This window comes from Oncorhynchus kisutch, linkage group LG22, assembly GCF_002021735.2.
Source record: "Oncorhynchus kisutch isolate 150728-3 linkage group LG22, Okis_V2, whole genome shotgun sequence".
Lineage (NCBI taxonomy): Eukaryota > Metazoa > Chordata > Actinopteri > Salmoniformes > Salmonidae > Oncorhynchus > Oncorhynchus kisutch.
Window position 1 is genome coordinate 33,617,903 of NC_034195.2, and position 20,378 is coordinate 33,638,280.

General features: G+C 44.0%; 1 protein-coding gene across 1 annotated transcript in view; it reads right to left on the bottom strand.

The window, feature by feature from the left end:
* LOC109867480 (low-density lipoprotein receptor class A domain-containing protein 3) overlaps positions 1–20,378 on the bottom strand; it is a 137,742-nt gene that overhangs the window by 47,852 nt on the left and 69,512 nt on the right. The window contains exons 3-4 of the mRNA XM_020456661.2: positions 2,911–3,036; positions 1,925–2,059 (exon numbers count right to left, since the gene is read on the bottom strand). Of these exons, the coding sequence (XP_020312250.1) occupies positions 1,925–2,059; positions 2,911–3,036 (261 nt within the window). The remainder of the gene's footprint in view (positions 1–1,924; positions 2,060–2,910; positions 3,037–20,378) is intronic.

Here is a 20,378-nt window from a genome sequence, read left to right on the forward strand (position 1 = left end):
TATATCTGAAAGATATTGCCGGTATCAAAGCCAAAACTTTTATTTCCAGCAAACAACGTAGTAATCGTTTTGGTAATGTTCTGCCTATATTTAACAAATTACAAGTCGTATGATATGTTACGAATTGTAATTCGTACAATATGTTATGAATTTGCAATACGTATGAATTCCACATTTTTTCTGGCTAACGTTAGTTAGGTGGCTAAGGTTAGCTAGGCTAGGTGTTAGGTTTAGGGGTTAGGATTTAGGTTAAAGGGTTAAGGTTAGGGGGAGGGTTAGTTAAAAAGTGAAGTAGTTGCAAAGTATATGAAAAGTAGCAAGTAGTTGCAAAGTTGTTAAAATACTAAAGTTGTCTGTGATGAGATTCGGCTAGACCCATTCACGCGCCTTTTGTTTTTACCTTAAGTAACCTTCTGTCTTATGTAACCATACCAAACGTAACATTTCATACTCAATCGAGTGTCCTGGATTCTTGGTTTGATCATTCATGGAAATAAAATTGCTGAAAACATAGATGGAGAACAAGCTATCGGATGAAGAATACCGGAGCTTTGGAGCAGGTATAGCTGAGTAGCGCTAGCAAAAGTGTAAATCATAGTCCATAGATGCTGATAAGTGATTGTCCTGTGTCCCATTGTGTCATAGCTCCGCGGCGGCGGGGGATGCATAGCACCTCCCCACAGGTCCCGACCAACGCGTCTCAGGTATGTATCCTCTATTCATTTCAATGTGTTGACAGTTGGAGAAATTGTTTGAGCTGTGCTAAAAAATCTAAAAAGTTTGAAAGCTAACGGTCCAATATTCCACTGTTGTGCATACGTGTACACATTTTGGTAAACAGTATGATAAACCCTTAACGCCACATGGCAAAAAATTCAATAAATGCTCCCACTTTTTATTATTTTGATTTATATTTCTACAAATCAATCATATCAAAGTACCAATATAAAATCATCCAAAATAATATTTAGATAATTAACTGTATTGACTTTTTCCCCTCACCACTATTTTACATTGCATTGTTCGCCACTTTGTCACTTCCCCCTCCAAAAACCCATTACCCAATGAATAAATAGAAGAAAAAAACATTACCCAATGAATAAATAGAAGAAAAAAACATTACCCAATGAATAAATAGAAAAAAAACATAGAGGCCATCCTCTGTGGCTGTCTAACAAATGGCCTAAATCAGACTGCAGGAATGAAACAATGGAAGGATAAAACTATGAGAGCAGGCTAGATGTAATTATCAGACATGTCAGAGGCAGGTAACCCAAACAGCATTCTAACTCCATGAGATCGGGAGTGTAGAGAGGAAGAAGGGAGTGTGGGATGACTTCAGGTGGCTTAAAACGGATGTTGTGTGCCTTATCTGTCATCTGCAGCACCTCTGCTCTTATTCTCGAGAGAGGCAAAGTCAGAGGGTGCGGGGGGCATAGATTGTGTGTTTGTGTCTGTGTGTATGCCTGTGGGTGTGTGTTATGCAGTTTAATTTCCCCCTCCTCTTCCTTAGCTCAGAGGGATAATAAACCCTGAGCTTCTCCTCTCCTCTCTGCGTGCTGCAATCTGTCTTGATGGCAGACCTCTACACAGTTACCACCTGATGGATCCTGACTCTGGCCTATATCAGGATGGCCATGGAGGTCTGGGAGATGTGTATTGAGGCACATGTGCATGTTAACTTCCTCTGCAGGAACAACAAGCTAGCTTCTTGCTTCTGACTTAAAGTTTACAAAGTTGGCTTGGATTGCAATTGGTAGCAAAGTATTGAATCCTAGTGAGCAATGTTGGATGCTCGTATAATGGTGCCTTGTGACTGTGAAACCATTAGCATGTAGCCATGTTAGTGTATAGCTAGCGCATAGCTAGCAGGTAGCTGGTGTGTAGCTAGCGGGTTGTTACTATGTAGTGTGTAGCTCCTTACCTGCGGTGGTGAGGCAGTGTTCCTCGTCGCTGTTGTCCTGACAGTTGTCCTGTCCGTTACACAGGAAACTGCGGTCCACACAGCGCCCGTTACGACACTTGAAGCGGGCCTCCAGGCACACCAGCGGGTTACCTGCTGTGAGAGGACCACAACACAGCTCAGAGGTTAGAGGTCAGGGGATAGAGGTCAGGGGTTAGGTATGTGATAAACAAACTGTAGGCATTCTTTTGTTTCATTTTTATAACCACCAGCTCCTTAAACGGAAGAGCTGGAGAAACCTAAAAAAAAACTAGAGAAACCTCAAACCTTTAACACGGTCCAATTTATCAATTTATCAAAGAAATATCAAATGCATCGCACTGCATCGAGAGATACAGTAAAACATTTTGATCTCGGTTTTTGATTAGATACACAAATCCAACTAGCATGAGAGACCTCAGAACACTTCTGATTCCTCTTTGCACTCTTGTGCTGCTTGGCCTTTGTTCCAAGCCTGAGCAGAATGAGGCTGAATTATCTTGTAAGAATATCCAGACAATTAGGCAGTAGAGACATAGTGGTCGGTTCTCAGAGCGCGGCGTTCGTAGCACAGAGCACGTGGAAGGAGCGCAGTTCCATTTAAATGGCTAGATTAGATGTGCATCAGCGTGGGGGCCTGCAGGCTAGGCACAGTGTCTCTGACGATGGAGAGTGATTGCCTCGTTAGAAGCTGCTCTCCCGAGATGGAGAGAAACAGGAACAGAGGGAGGGAGCCATGTGAGCCCACTCCCAAATCCACCACTTCTATATACTACAGCTAAAGCTGGCTCCCAAATGATCCGAACACTGATCATACAGTAGGTCCAGAAGACCAACCTGTGTTTTAACCACAGTGTATGTGGTTAAATAGAGAGTGGCTTCCATGACATACTGTACATTAAGGTCAATGATGGGGTATTATGCCAGGGTTAGTATGGGATGGGAGGTGGTTGCTGTGGGATACTCACTGCATTTCTTCTCGTCGCTCCCGTCAGGACAGTCGCTGAAGCCATTGCAACGGAAGCGCCCGATAATACAGTGTATCCCGTTGGCACAGGCAAAGAACGTCGGAGCACACTTGGACTTTATCTTGGCTGTGGGGGGGAGAGGAGAGGAGTGGGGGAGAGAGCGAGGGAGAGGAGGGGGAGACACATCTGTTGTTAGGATGATGCAGAAATGACTATGGATGGATGATGCTGCAGTTGTAAATGTCTCATAATAGAGTTGAGCTGTGGGGAAAAGAGGGAAATATGAGAAAGAAGAAAGAATGAGAAGAAGGGAAAGAAGTAGAGGGAGAGAAAGGGAAGGAAGGAGAGAGAGAGATGAAGAACAGGACAGTGAGAGAGGGGGAGACAAGGAGTGAGAGGCGAGTGGGAGGGATAGAGGGATGTGGGTCCTACCAGACAATCACTGTATATTACAGGCTGCTGCTCACATTTCATTCGTGGCCTTAAAGGATCCTTCTTATTGACATTCTGGCAATGGTGAGTTCTAATACATAATGTTACACATGTAGTTTTGTTATACTAAAGGTCAGTGAATTTATCAGTTCTACTTGTCCTGCAGTACTTCTTTGCACTTTCTCTATAGACCTACCCCCCACCTTAAGAGCTACAGGTTGGAAACAGAATGGAAAGCAGTTAGGAAGGAGAGCAGATAGAAAGCAGACAGAGACAAAGAGAGAACAAAGTGGAGGGAAGCGTTAGTATAGATCCACCATCGATCAATCTAACGGAGGGTAGACGGAGGGAGGGCCAGATCTCAGTGGCTAGCCAGGAGATTGACGAGCCTCCAACCATATGGGGGTGGGGGTGTGTGGGTGGAGGGGTGTGTTTAACCTCAGCAGCACCTAACTTTAGCTGCCTGCTTTAGACACATTGATCCCCCCTCTCTGGAGGAAAACACTGTGGAGAAAGTAGCTACACCAGGCAGAGGACAGAAAGGGAGACGTGTGGGGAGAAGTCAGACCAGAAAGAACTAGGTTACTTTGGATGCTTTTCAGTCCAGAGCAGAAAATGACTTTCCAGGGCCTGGATAGGCGTTTTGAGAAGTGCATTGGATTTGCCTAGACCCAGGGAGTCTGTCCCATAGTGTGACCCAAGCCTGCTATGGCAAGATGAGTCCATCTGGGACACTCTGCCGTGCAAATCAAAGAACCTCAGCGCATTATCTAGATTAGAAATCCACTATCTGGTGGGGGGACGGGACAGGAAGGAGAAGAGAGAGAGCTAAAACCACTTATCCTTCAGAACTTTTACTTCTTAATCTGTACTTTATAATTTATTCAACATTCAAAGTTTAATTCCCTCTGGAAAATGTATGCAAAACAAAAGCTTAGTAAATCAGACGCTATAGGAAGAGATCTAACCTTGTGTAGGTGGCATGGTCAACTCAGCAGTCAGTTGAGCAACCACCAGTAACCAGTTAGCCACTAGTATGTGGGCACAGACACTGCATACATAACCGGCGGCTCTAGTAAAACCCAGCATTACAAAGCAAGGCCTCAACCCTCTGAATCACTGACACAGGACAGGGGTGTAGTGAGTGGGTACACAGTATATCTCTAAGCCAGCCAACACCCAAACATCTCCCTGTGTTTTCACCACTTTGAATAACAAAGAGAATTATTATTGGCCTGTCCATGGCTTGGCACTGCGCCATTTAAAATGCCAGGGGCACACATTTCTCCCCCTACAATCCATTGTGGTAGGCTGATTTATGAGCTCTTTCAAGCTGCAGCGATTATGTGTAGAAGAAGGAGGGGTACGCAGAGCACCCGCATACTCTCTCCTCTCCTCGATGAAATGCAATCCCTCAACACTGGAGCGTCTGGTCTGCCTGTGTGTGTGTGCGTGTGCACGTTTGTGTGTGTGTGTGTGTGTACAGCCTTTGTTTACAGCCACAGTGGAGGCCCTGAGTGCTTAAAGCCCATTCTGCATGGATGGTATATCACATTCATTAAACTCTGAGGAGAAAAAAAGACATGGCTCTGAGTTGTTGTTTTTCTTCATATTTTCTCACTCTCTCTCACTTTGCTGTGGAAGACAATCAAAACAGATTGCATCTGTTTCTCACATATCATGTCTTTCTTGCATTTCTTTTGGTCCCCTAAGAAAGTGAAAAATCGAGGGACGATTGGTTTGTGGCTACATGGATCTGAAGTCTCAATCCACTTCTTTTGTCTGCTCCTTTCCTTCATCATCTACTCATACAAAGGACAGGAGACGAGGATGCACCCCTGGAAAGGGGCCCCTTTCCTTTTTCCCTTTATCCCGGACCCGGGTTGCATCCTCGTCAGTAGTCCAACTAAATGTATTCAACTGAAATGTGTCTTCCACATTTAACCCAAGCCTTAATCAACATCCACGTCTTTGGCTTCCAGGGAAACCTTCCGGTTACTGGCCCAATGCTCTTCCGCCCCTTGCCCTGTCATGGCTACCTTTCCTCCTTCTCCCCCAGAAACCCAGTAGCACCAGTATGGATACCCACTGTCTGATCCAAGCTTATATTGTCAGAATTAGTTTAAAAAAATTGCATTATGGTAATTTCAAGGCAGTTGCACAGAAACTGGATTGGTGGGGGTGTGTGGGTGGAGGGGTGTGGAAGGGGGAAGTTAATGTGCTTATAGCTGCATTCACATCTCATTGGGGTCACCTCGTCCTTCACAGGCAGAGCAGAGCACAGCTCTCAGGACATAAAAAAACAATCAAAGTTAATTAGAGAAGCTACATAGTTTTGGGTAAAAGAGGGGGAGCGGAGAGAGGAGAGGGTTTACGAAACAAAAATTAGACCCTGTTATTAAATGTCCCTGGTTTATTCCTCTGTGAAGGTGTTCTTTTTGTTTTTGTTGCCCGGAATCCCTTGCTCTCCACCTCTCTAAATTTAAGTACTTTCTTGTTTCTTTTCCAGAGCATTGTCCTTCAACCTCCCCCACTCTCTCCCCCCACTCTTCCACCACTCCTATCACGCGCTCCCTCTTAGTTGAACTTCTCTAATTCTGGGCCAAGTTTTCCCCCTTCTCCTCTGAGCCTAAATAGAGGTTGTTTACAAAAAACAGCCCCAGTTTTTTTTGTATGGCTTCCAAAGTCAGTGGGGGTGTTCAGCTCAGCTGTACAAAATAAAACGAATGCGCCTGCAGTCAAGTAAGGCCAATACCATCAGGAAAATAAAATTGAAGCTTATTTACTGCATTTCTACGCAATTTAAAAACTCAAACATGACATTTCGAGAACAGCAAAAAATATGCTAAATTTACTTCAGACGTTATTACCTTGTTGCTGTAGCTTCATTTACAGTGCATTCAGAAAGTATTCAGGCCCCTTGACGTTTTCCACATGTTGTTATGTTACAGCCTTATTATGGGGTATTGTGTGTAGATTGAGGGAAAACATCTATTTAATGCATTTTAGAATAAGGCTGTAACATAACAACATGTGGAAAACGTCAAGGGGCCTGAATACTTTCTGAATGCACTGTAAATGAAGCTACAGCAACAAGGTAATAACGTCTGAAGTAAATTTAGCTTATTTTTTGCTGTTCTCGAAATGTCATATATATATATATATATATATATATATATATATATATATATATATATATATATATATATATATACAACAGAAATACTTTATTTACAGGTGCATCCTGTTTCCATTGATCATCCTTGAGATGTTTCTAAAACTTGATTGGAGTTCACCTGTGGTAAAAACACTGCTATGCACTAGCTACATAAGCACTGTGATTAAAACTCTAGCTTAGTTTCATGTCAAATCAAACAGCAGTTACAGTACCTAGCCCAAGTCATCTACACAGGGGTGGGGAAACTCCAGTCCTCGATTGGTGTCACACTTTTTCGCCATCCCCAGCAAACACAGCTGATTAATCAATTTGCATTGTAAACTGAAGATCATGATTATGTGATTATTGGAACCAGGTGTGTTAGCTGGGGCAAAAAAGGCACTCGAGGACTGGAATAACAGCCATCTTTACCTGCCAAATGATGCTGCTGGCGCAAAGGCACACACCCACACACCCACACTTGATGGGTGAGTGCTTTTCCTTTCAAATCCTTCCTAAACCTTACACTAGAGAACATTCTTAATTGCAAATATGTTTTCCATAAAAGCATCTAAGCAGCGAAGAGCATGATAGTTTTAGCTTTAATGAAATACTTTAGATTTTTTCCTAACAGCATCCCTCCAACCTTCTCCTCTCCTTCCGCAGCCAATACTTTCCCTCTTTATTTCCTTTCCCCCTCAGCCCCTCCTTCCTTCCTTCTCTCCCTCGCTCCATAAGAAAATAAGTCTCTGAGCACAGGTGGACCAGGTCGTGATGAGCATGCATGAGCGAGAGTGAGGAGTGACATGGAGCGGAGGGGAATAAAAGAAGATAGAGAAAAGAGAGAGAGGAGAGAGAGAGAGAAAAGAGAGGAGAGAGAGAGAAAAGAGAGAAGAGAGAGAAAAGAGACGAGAGAGAGAAAAGAGACGAGAGAGAGAGAGAAAAGAGACGAGAGAGAGAGAGACGAGAGAGAGAGACGAGAGAGAGAGAGAAAAGAGAGGAGAGAGAGAGAAAAGAGAGGAGAGAGAGAAAAGAGACGAGAGAGAGAGAAAAGAGACGAGAGAGAGAGAGAGAGAAAAGAGACGAGAGAGAGAGAGAGAGAGAGAAAGAGACGAGAGAGAGAGAGACGAGAGAGAGAGAGAGAAAAGAGACGAGAGAGAAAAGAGACGAGAGAGAGAGAGAGAGAGAGAGAGAGAGAGAGAAAAGAGACGAGAGAGAGAGAGAGAGAGAGAGAGAGAGACGAGGGAGAGAGAGAGAGAGAGAGAGAGAGAGAGAGAGAGAGAGAGAGAGAGAGAGAGAGAGAGAGAGAGAGAGAGAAAAGAGACGAGAGAGAGAGAGAGAGAGAGAGAGAGAGAAAAGAGACGAGAGAGAGAGAGAGAGAGAGAGAGAAAAGAGACGAGAGAGAGAGAGAGAGAGAGAGAGAGAGAGAGAGAGAAAGAGATGAGAGAGAGAGAGAGAGAGAGAGAGAGAAAAGAGACAGAGAGAAAAGAGACGAGAGAGAGAGAGAGAGAGAGAGAGAGAGAGAGAGAGAGAGAGAGAGGAAAAGGCTGAGGAGTTGAAAGGATATTCTCTGACCTTGCCTGTGCGTTTGTGTGGGAAGGAAAATCGATGGGTAATGGAGTCTGGGTGAAAGCAAGGAGGGCACACAGAGACAGAGGCAGTCTGCTAGGAGGTTGGGAGATCAAACTAATCAATCTGGCTCCTTCAGAGTCCTGGCCCAGTCTGACGCTGTACAATGCAATAAACATCTGAGGGAGAACAATGTACAGTAGGTTGGCACTAAAGAGCAGCCTTCGGCCTTGCTCTCTCTTGGCCCTGAAACGTTAATGGAACTTTTCGATCACGCCCAGGCCAGCAACGTTCAGGCGATATTACCAACATGTGTAGAAGGGGAGCAGTGACTCCTGGACACTGTATGTCTTTGCAATGATTTTAAATCAGTCTACGTCATAAACTGTCAAGGCACTATGTGCAAACTTCTGTCAAGAAAAGTGTGTGCTATATTAAATATGTGGCGCCGAAGGAGATGGCTGCTGTTTTACAATCCCGTAACCAATTGTGCTATTGTGTGTTTTGTCGCGTTATTTGTAACTTATTTTGTACATAATGTTTCTGCCACCGTGTCTTATGACCGAAAAGAGCTTATTGATATCAGGGCAGCGATTACTCACCCCATACTGGAGACATTCTTCTTCCTCAACAAGTCGGGCGGGAAGGATTTACTCCAGACACGTGACAAGGCCCTCATCCCGTCATTCGCAGGAAGAAAAGATGGAGGTATCGTGGACGACGGTCTGGGTGCCTTGTAAGGATCCGTTGCCAAGAGGGTAATCTACCTTTTCCATCTTTCCTATTAGCCAACGTACAATCAATCAATCAATCAATAATAAAATCGATGAACTATGAGCACATATATCCTACCAACGGGACAATAAAAAACGATAATATCTTATGCTTCACCGAGTCGTGGCTGAATGACGACATGAATAACATACAGTTGGTGGGTTTTATATATTTTTTTCGGCAGGATAGAACAGCAGCCTCTGTGAAGACAAGGTGTGATGGCCTATGCATATTTGTAAACAGCGGGTGCACGAAATCTAAGGAAGTCTCGAGGTTTTGCTCGCCTGAGGTAGAGTAGCTCATGATAAGCTGTAGATCTCACTATTTACCAAGAGAGTTTACGTCTATATACCACCGCAGACTGGTGCTGGCACCAAAACCGCACTCAATGAGCTGAATACGTCCATAAGTAAACAGGAAAACTCTCATTCAGAGGCGGCGCTCCTAGTGGCCGGGGACTTTAATGCAGGGAAACTCAAATCAGTTTAACCTAATTTCTATCAGCATGTTAAATGTGTAACCAGAGAAAAAAAACTCTTGACCACCTTTACTCCAGACACAGAGACACATACTAAGCGTTGGACTAGTAACCGGAAGGTTGCAAGTTCAAATCCCCGAGCTGACAAGGTACAAATCTGTCGATCTGCCCCTGAACAGGCAGTTAACCCACTGTTCCTAGGCCGTCATTGAACATAAGAATTTGTTCTTAACTGACTTGCCTAGTTAAATAAAGGTAAAATAAAAAAAATAAAAAAATTACAAGCAAAAAATAAAGCAGTAAGCACCAGTGACCCGCTCAACAAGAAAGTGGTCAGATGAAGCAGATGCTAAGCTACAGGACTGTTTTGCAAGCACAGATTGGAATATGTTCCGGGATTCTTCCAATGGCATTGAGGAGTACACCACATCTGTCGCTGGCTTCATCAATAAGCGCATCGATGACGTCATCCCCACAGTGACCGTACGTACATACGCCAACCAGAAGCCAATGATTACAGGCAACATCCGCACTGAGCTAAAAGTTAGAGCTGCCGCTTTCCAGGAGAGGGACTCTAATCCAGAAGCTTATAAGAAATCCTGCTAGGCCCTCCGATGAACCATCAAACAGGCAAACGACACTCGTGGGATGTGGCAGGGCTTGCAAACTATTATAGACTACAACGGGAAGCACAGCCACAAGCTACCCAGTGACACAAACCTACCAGTCAAGCTAAATTACTTATATGCTCACTTCATGGTAAGTAGCACTGAAACATGTATGAGTGCACCAGCTGTTCTAGACGACTGTGTGATCACGCTGTCCAGAGCTTTTAAATAGGTCAACATTCACAAGGTTGCAGGGCCAGACAGATTACCAGGACGTGTACTCTGAGCATGCGCTGACCAACTGGCAAGTGTCTTCACTGACATTTTCAAACGGTCCCTGATTGAGTCTGTAATGCCAACATGTTTCACGCAGACCACCATAGTCCCTGTGTCCAAGAACACTAAGGTAACCTGCCTAAATTACTACCGACCCGTAGCACTGTCGTCTGTAGCCATGAAGTGCTGGTCATGGCTCACATCAACACCATTATCCCAGAAACCATAGAACAGCTCCAATTTGCATACCACCCCAACAGATCCACAGATGAGGCCATCTCTATTGCACTCAACACTGCTCTTTTCCACCTGGACAAAGGAACACCTATGTGAGAATGCTATTCATTGACTACAGCTCAGTGTTCAACACCATAGTGCCCTCAAAGCTCATCAGTAAGCTATGGACCCTGGGACTAAACACCTCCCTCTGCAACTGGATCCTGGACTTCCTGACGGGCTGCCCCCAGGTGGTAAGGATAGGTAACAACACATCCGCCACGCTGATCCCCAACACGGGGGCCCCTCAGGGGTGCATGCTCAGTCCCCTCCTGCACTCCCTGTTCACTCATGACTGCATGGCCAGGCACGAGTCCAACACCATCATCTAGTTTTCTGATGACACAACAGTGGTAAGCCTGATCACTGACAATGATGACACAGCCTATAGGGAGGAGGTCAGAGACCTGGTTGTGTGTTGCCAGGACAACAACCTCTCCCTCAATGTGATCAAGACAAAGGAGATGATTGCGGACTACAGGAAAAGGAGGACCGAGCATGCCGCCATTATCATCTACGGGGCTGCAGTGGAGCAGGTTGGGAGCTTCAAGTTTCTTGGTGTCCACATCACCAACAAACTATCATGGTCCAAACACACTAACATGCTGACCAGACCGAACACGTCGCATGCCCGAGCATCGCAAAATACATTTAGAAATCCATGTTATTCAATTATTGCACCCACACTGCTCTAAAATAGAACACCTTTCTATTTCTAACGCAGATCACACTGCAAGTCCTGCCTCTCCCATCTCCTCATTGGTTATACCCACGTGGGTGATTGAAAGACGAAATGTTTTGCCGGTTGTCGTGGTAATACTATGAAAGTGTAGATGCCAATCACCATATACAGTGGGGCAAAAAAGTCTTTAGTCAGACACCAATTGTGCAAGTTCTCCCACTTAAAAAGATGAGAGGCCTGTAATTTCCATCAAAGAAAAAAAATCCAGCCAGTCTCCAGATCTCAACCCCATAGAACATATTTGGAGGGAGTTGAAAGTCCGTGTTGCCCAGCAACAGCCCCAAAACATCACTGCTCTAGAGGAGATCTGCATGGAGGAATGGGCCAAAATACCAGCAACAGTGTGTGAAAACCTTGTGAAGACTTACAGAAAACGTTTGACCTGTCATTGCCAACAAAGGGTATATAACAAAGTATTGAGATAAACTTTTGTTATTGACCAAATACTTATTTTCCACCATAATTTGCAAATAAATTCATTAAAAATCCTACAATGTGATTTCTGGATATTTTTTCTAATTTTGTCTGTCATAGTTGAAGAGTACCTATGATGAAAATTACAGGCCTCTCTCATCTTTTTAAGTGGGAGAACTTGCACAATTGGTGGCTGACTAAATACTTTTTTGCCCCACTGTAAGTTCAAAGATGAATAAGCCTGGAAGGAGGAGAGATGACTAGAAACTTTTCGGTTAGCCGTTTTATGTGTGGATTAATTGTCTGGGTAGAGGACCTTATGCATTTCAGGTAAAATAACAACTCAATGTTTATATCCCAGGACAAATTAGCTAGCAGCAGCAAGCTAGCTAAATAGGACAAATTAGCTAGCAAGTGCAAGCTAACGAGCTAAATTGCCATACATGTTTAATGCATTTCGACCTGTCCCCAAATTAATGTCATTGGTTCAGAGTTTGTTTTGATATTTTAACCTGCGTGTCGTGATCGCAGACTCCAGCCACCCTAGTCATAGACTGTTCTCTCTGCTATCGCACGGCAAGCGCCAAGTCTAGGTCCAAAAGAATTCTTAACAGCTCCTACCCCCAAGCCATAAGACTCCTGAACAGCTAATCAAATGGCTACCCAGACGCCTCTTTTACGCTGCTGCTACTCTCTGTTTATAATCTATGCATAGTCACATTAACTCTACCTACATGTACATATTACCTCAACTAACCAGTGCCCCCGCACATCGACTCTGTACCGGTACCCCTGCTGTTTAATTATTTGTTACTTTCATTTTATATTTTTTTACTCAACATTTATTTGTATTTGTTTTCTTAACTTCTTAAAGCACTGTTGGTTTAAGGGCTTGTAAATATGCATTTCACTGTAAGGTTTACACCTGTTGTATTCAGCGGATGTGACAAATTTGATTTGATGAAAACATTTTGAATGCATATTCCTTTAGAAAGCTGGCTGTGACTGGCACAGCGGTCTAAGGCAATGTATCTCAGTGCGAGAGGCGTCACTATGGTACGTGGTTCAAATCCAGAATGTATCAAATCCGGCCGCCGTGATTGGGAGTCCCATAGGGCAGCGCACAATCAGCCCAGCATCGTCCGGATATCCCTCTGGGAAAGACCTTCCCCTCTGGGATTTACTGATGGCCACTCATTTTTTTACACCTCCTACTTTTTCTGCCTCTATATATTCTCATCTCGCCCTCTTTCTCACTCTCCCTCACTCTGTCCTTCGTATGTATATCTCTACGTCCTCTCTTCTTCTCTCACCATCCTCCTTCTCTCCCACCTCTCGGTGCCCCCTTCATTAAGGCTGGGGGTTAATCTCAACTATAAGGGCCAGGTCCAGTAAGCCCAGTCACCCCCTTATCTCATCTCTTCTTGCAACCCAGGCAATACATAAAACACACATACAGTACCAGTGAAAGTTTGGACAACTCATTCCAGGGTTTTTATTTATTTTGACTATTTTGACTATAAATAAATGCTTCAGAGTTCAAGTAACAGACAAATCTTAACATCAACTGTTCAGAGGAGACTCCGCGAATCAGGCCTTCATGTTTGAATTTCTGCAAAGAAACCACTACTAAAGAATACCAATAAGAAGAGACTTGCTTGGGCCAAGAAACACGAGCAATGAACATTAGACCGGTGGAAATCTGTCCTTTGGTCTGATGAGTCCAAATTTGAGATTCAGTGTAGGTGAATGGATGATCTCCGCATGTGTGGTTCCCACCGTGAAGTATGGAGGAGGTGTGATGGTGTGGGGGTGCTTTGCTGGTGACACTGTTGAGGATTTATTTAGAATTCAAGGCACACTTAACCAGCATGGCTACCACATCATTCTGCAGCGATATGCCATCCCATCTGGTTTGCACTTCATTTGTTTTTCAACAGGACAATGACCCAACACACTTCCAAGCTGTGAAAGGGCAACTTGACCATGAAGGAGAGTTATGGTGTGCTGCATCAGATGACCTGGCGTCCACAATCACCCAACCTCAACCCAATTGAGATAGTTTGGGATGAATTGGACCGCAGAGTAAAGGAAAAGTAGCCAACAAGTCTTCAGCCTATGTGGGAACTCCTTCAATACTGTTGGAAAAGCATTCCAGGGGAAGCTGGTTGAGAGAATGCCAAGAGTGTGCAAAGCCGTCGTTAAGGCATAGGGTGGCTACTTTGAAGAAATACACGTTTTTGGTTACTACATGATTCTGTATGTGTTATTTCATCATTTTGATGTCTTCACTATTATTCTACAATGTAGAAAATAGTAAAAAATAAAGAAAAACCCTTGAATGAGTAGGTGTGTCCAAACTTTTGACTGGTACTGTACATGCACATGCATAAACTTGCAGATGTTTGCATGCACGTATGCAGACATATACTACCAAACTCCCGAGACATGCACAAAATCTCACTTGACCCAGTACACACACATGCTGCCAAAACACAGAATCCCTGAAGTTCTGTGATATACATGTTTTCATTCAACACACGCTTTGTGAAGGAAAAGGTAGTTCATGAGTTAAGTTTTAGAGGGCATTGACTTTGCACTGGCTTTGGAATACAGTAAAACAATAACACATGTAATTACAAGTGTAATGTAATGAGACATTTCAAGGGTATGTTTTATTTCCATGCTTTGAGAAGAGAAGAAGTAAACTGAGATATTTTTTTTTCTGTGTGCTGTAGAATACTATTTTAAAGTTAGTGGCAGTATTTACATGATTCTGGCTGACCCTGCATCAGAGATGAGATAAAAACCACAAACACAGAGAGACAGAGAGAGAGAGAGAGAAGTGCCCTCAGCTCTATCAGGAAGAACAGATGGAAAGAGAAGCAGAGAGAATTCAGAGAGAAATCAGATAAGCAGAGAGGAATCAGAGAGAGACCAGAGAAGCAGAGAGAAATCAGAGAGAGACCAGAGAAGCAGAGAGAAATCAGAGACATCAGATAAGCAGAGAGGAATCAGAGAGAATGAGCAGAGAAGCAGAGAGAAATCAGAGCAACAGCAGAAGCAGAGAGAAATCAGATAAGCAGAGAGGAATCAGAAAGAATGAGCAGAGAAGCAGAGAGAAATCAGAGAAATCAGATAAGCAGAGAGGAATCAGAGAGAATGAGCAGAGACAGCAGAGAGAAATCAGAGACAGCAGAAAAATACAGGCCAGATTGGTATGACTCTCTGAGATGAACTTTTCAACTGGTTGTCGTGGAGATAGGATGCAAGGAAGAGGATAGCCTGGGGAAACATAAGCACCACATTTCATTTTTTATGGTCGAGGTGTGTGTGTCACCGTGTGTTTGTGTAAAAATGTTTGATCCATCATAGTGTATCTGAGGTGTGTGTACTACATTAGCTGGACGTGTTTACTTCTGACTGTCTGTGTGTGTGTGTACTGTATATATATTTTTGAGTGTGTGGTTGTATGTGTGAGTTGTGTCAAGAGCTACGTCATCATGCAACAGCCTACACTCGGATTTGTTTTTATTAAATCCTTTTCATTAAATCGTTTTTAATCTTAACTAAAAGGTTGTAATGCTATTGATTCCCCAACACGGTTAGCCTTTACAACTGGGACCGCACGTTTGTGTTCCGGACTCCAGTTAAGTAGCATTCAGTTGCTAGCAATCATAAAAATGGAGCACGTTAATGCTAGCAGTGCTAGCCCACCGGTGTGTCTATCCTCAGCTGGGCACAAATGCTCAGTTTCGAGATGATTTCCACACAAGATAAAGATAAGGTGAAAATGGACAGGGAACTGTCTGCTCTAAATGCACCACCATCAAGAATCTTAGGGAAGTGATCCTCCGGCTGTTAGCTTGGCTGTGAGAACAGGAAAACCTGCTTTCTGTGTACACTGACCTTGCTGTAACCCAGGCAAACTGAATCTCAGTTTTTAATGCCTCCTATATCAAAGCTGTTGATGAGTCGGGGGGCGTTGATCTGTCCCAATCCAACGGACAGTTGTAAAGCTCAACTACGCGGCCCATGGGAGAACACTCACAAGGCGTAGGAGATCGGGGAGGCAGTCTGGCCACCCATCTATCCGAGAAGATCCGATCCTGCTATCAAAAAGCTTTTCCCCACTTGAGACGAACCTATCAGCCCCGGGAGTCCGCACGGATCCGGGGTGTATACCAAAAGCCTGCGGCTGCCCAGTGGCACCCTCCTCCACGGCTGCCCAGTGGCACCCTCCTCCACGGCCACTACAGTTCAGCAGGATGTTTCCCCATTGGATTCCATCATTACCACCATCATTGTGGGCAGCTTGATGGTGAGAGATTTTGGCCTGCCTACGGTCTGTGGACCAACCAAGGTTCACTGTCACCCAGGAGCCCGTGTCCATGATATCAACTCTTGTGCCTATGGTTCTGGCCATCTAATCCAATATTGACACCATCATCACCAACGTAGGTTTCAACAACCTTTGTTTTAGGCAATATGAGGAACTATGGGAGGATTACAATTTTTTTTAAAGACCCTGGATAGCACAGGAAAGATAATAATTATCTCTGGCCCCCTCCCGTGCTACCAAAGATAAGTGTTTTTGTTATTTTATTTTACCTTTATTTAACCAGGTAGGCAAGTTGAGAACAAGTTCTCATTTACAATTGCGACCTGGCCAAGATAAAGCAAAGCAGTTCGACAGATAAAACGACACAGAGTTACACATGGAGTAAAAACAAACATACAGTCAATAATGCAGTATAAACAAGTCTATATACAATGTGAGCAAATGAGGTGAGAAGGGAGGTAAAGGCAAAAAAGGCCATGATGGCAAAGTAAATACAATATAGCAAGTAAAATACTGGAATGGTAGTTTTGCAATGGAAGAATGTGCAAAGTAGAAATAAAAAATTATGGGGTGCAAAGGAGCAAAATAAATAAATAAATTAAAATTAAATACAGTTGGGAAAGAGGTAGTTGTTTGGGCTAAATTATAGGTGGGCTATGGACAGGTGCAGTAATCTGTGAGCTGCTCTGACAGTTGGTGCTTAAAGCTAGTGAGGGAGATAAGTGTTTCCAGTTTCAGAGATTTTTGTAGTTCGTTCCAGTCATTGGCAGCAGAGAACTGGAAGGAGAGGCGGCCAAAGAAAGAATTGGTTTTGGGGGTGACTAGAGAGATATACCTGCTGGAGCGTGTGCTACAGGTGGGAGATGCTATGGTGACCAGCGAGCTGAGATAAGGGGGGACTTTACCTAGCAGGGTCTTGTAGATGACATGGAGCCAGTGGGTTTGGCGACGAGTATGAAGCGAGGGCCAGCCAACGAGAGCGTACAGGTCGCAATGGTGGGTAGTATATGGGGCTTTGGTGATAAAACGGATTGCACTGTGATAGACTGCATCCAATTTGTTGAGTAGGGTATTGGAGGCTATTTTGTAAATGACATCGCCAAAGTCGAGGATTGGTAGGATGGTCAGTTTTACAAGGGTATGTTTGGCAGCATGAGTGAAGGATGCTTTGTTGCGAAATAGGAAGCCAATTCTAGATTTAACTTTGGATTGGAGATGTTTGATATGGGTCTGGAAGGAGAGTTTACAATCTAACCAGACACCTAAGTATTTGTAGTTGTCCACGTATTCTAAGTCAGAGCCGTCCAGAGTAGTGATGTTGGACAGGCGGGTAGGTGCAGGTAGCGATCGGTTGAAGAGCATGCATTTAGTTTTACTTGTATTTAAGAGCAATTGGAGGCCACGGAAGGAGAGTTGTATGGCATTGAAGCTTGCCTGGAGGGTTGTTAACACAGTGTCCAAAGAAGGGCCAGAAGTATACAGAATGGTGTCGTCTGCGTAGAGGTGGATCAGAGACTCACCAGCAGCAAGAGCGACATCATTGATGTATACAGAGAAGAGAGTCGGTCCAAGAATTGAAACCTATGGCACCCCCATAGAGACTGCCAGAGGCCCGGACAACAGGCCCTCCGATTTGACACACTGAACTCTATCAGAGAAGTAGTTGGGGAACCAGGCGAGGCAATCATTTGAGAAACCAAGGCTATCCAGCTAAAATGTGCTAAAATGTGGTTGTAACGTTAATACTTTGCTTGTTATTCTATTGAATACCTCTAGGCAGATGCCCCAGGGAAAGAGTGGTCCACACACATTTAATGACACTTAAATGTTAGGTCAAACCTTTCTCAAGAATGACCTCATTACTGAGCGCAAAGTTGATTGCATGTTTCTCACTGAAACATGGCTGCCTTCAGACTGTAGTGTGGCTCTTACTGAAGCCTCCCCCGTGGACTACAGCTTTTCATACTCTATCGGAAAAGGGAAAAGGTTGGGGGGACAGCCTCTATTTTTAATAATACTCTCAGCTGTAAGGACATTTCATTTGGCAACTTTGGGTCTTTTGAGCATCATGCTACACTGTTTAAATGTCAGCCACCAGTGCTGGTCATAACCCTGTATAGGCCACCAAAGCACTGCCCCAGTTTCTTTAATGATTTCTGTGAACTATTGTCTATTGTCCTTGAGAACTATTATAAAGTAATTGTGTTGGGTGATTTCAACATTCATGTTGACAATGTTTTTTCTGAATGTTTTGAGCTCTATGGACTTTATCCAACATGTTACTGGGACCACCCATAACTGCAGCCATACTATAGACCTGGTTATTACCAAGAGGATTTCTATTGACATAACCTCTATTGTTGATGTTGCTGTATCTGATCACCACTGTGTATTTTTATACCTTGTTGCCCACAGCACAGGGTAATACTGAACGCATTATTAAGAAACACTAGATTCCTTCTGAAGTTGCTACAGATTTTATTGAGTGTATTTTATTTTACCTTTATTTTACTAGGCAAGTCAGTTAAGAACAAATTCTTATTTTCAATGACGGCCTAGGAACAGTGGGTTGACTGCCTGTTCAGATTTTGTACCTTGTCAGCTCGGGGATTCGAACTTGCAACCTTTCGGTTACTAGTCCAACGCTCTAACCACTAGGCTACCCTGCCGCCTCAAATCTCCTATGAACAATACTCCATTCTGCCTTCCTCTTGTGATGATTTCGTTAATAACTTTAAAAGCAAATTAAGGCCAACAATTGATGCCATAGCTCCAGTAAAGTTGAAAAGGTGACATCCAAATGGAGAGCCCCTTGGATGAGTGAGGAAACTAATACAATAAAGATAAATTGCAGAGTGGAAGCAGAGAAAGTCAAAGTTGCAGGTCCATTATGACATTCTGAGAGAGCAACTTTGCATATATAACAAGGCAATTAGAAATACCAGACGGGCTCATTTTTCTAACTTGATCACTAATAATCAGAATAATTAGAGTGCTCTTCTCAACCATTGATGGCCTGATAATTCTTACCTCCACAAACGTATGTCAACTGTCCTCCACATCTAAATGTGATGGGTTTGCGACATATTTCAGAGATCAAATAAAATGTTAATTGTCACATACACATGGTTAGCAGATGTTAATGCGAGTGTAGCGAAATGCTTGTGCTTCTAGTTCCGACAATGCAGTAATAACCGACGAGTAATCTAACCTAACAATTTCACAACTACCTTATACACACAAGTGCAAAGGGATGAAGAATATGTACATAAAGATATATGAATGAGTGATGGTACAGAACGGCATATGCAAGATGCAGTAGATGGTATCGAGTACAGTATATACATATGAGATGAGTAATGTAGGGTATGTAAACATTATAAGAAGTGGCACTGTTTAAAGTGGCTAGTGATACATTTTTTACATCCATTTTTCCATTATTAAAGTGGCTGGAGTTGAGTCACTATGTTGGCAGCAGCCACTCAATGTTAGTTGTGGTTGTTTAACATTCTGATGGCCTTGAGATAGAAGCTGTTTTTCAGTCTCTCGGTCCCTGCTTTGATGCACTGTACTGACCTCGCCTTATGGATGATAGTGGGGTGACCAGGCAGTGGCTTGGGTGGTTGTTGTCCTTGATGATCTTTATGGCCTTCCTGTGACATCAGGTGGTGTAGGTGTCCTGGATGGCAGGTAGTTTGCCCCTGGTGATGCGTTGTGCAGACCTCACTACCCTCTGGAGAGCCTTACGGTTGTGGGCGGAGCAGTTGCCGTACCAGGCGGTGATACAGCCCGACAGGATGCTCTCGATTGTGCATCTGTAAAAGTTTGTGAGTGCTTTTGGTGACAAGCCAAATTTATTCAGCCTCCTGAGGTTGAAGAGGCACTGCTGCGCCTTCTTCACCACGCTGTCTGTGTGGGTGGACAAATTCAGTTTGTCCGTGATGTGTACGCTGAGGAACTTAAAACTTACTACCCTATCCACTACTGTCCCGTCGATGTGGATAGGGGGCTGCTCCCTCTACCGTTTCCTGAAGTCCAGGATCATCTCCTTTGTTTTGTTGATATTGAGTGTGAGGTTATTTTCCTGACACCACACTCCGAGGGCCCTCACCTCTTCCCTGTAGGCCGTCTCGTTGTTGTTGGTAATCAAGCCTACCACTATAGTGTCGTCTGCAAACTTGATGATTGAGTTGGAGACGAGCATGGCCACGCAGTCATGGGTGAACAGGGAGTACAGGAGATGGCTCAGAAAGCACCCTTGTGGGGCCCCAGTGTTGAGGGTCAGCGGGGTGGAGATGTTACCTACCCTCACCACCTGGGGGCGGCCCATCAGGAAGTCCAGTACCCAGTTGCACAGGGCGGGGTCAAGACTCAGGGTCTCGAGCTTGATGACGAGTTTG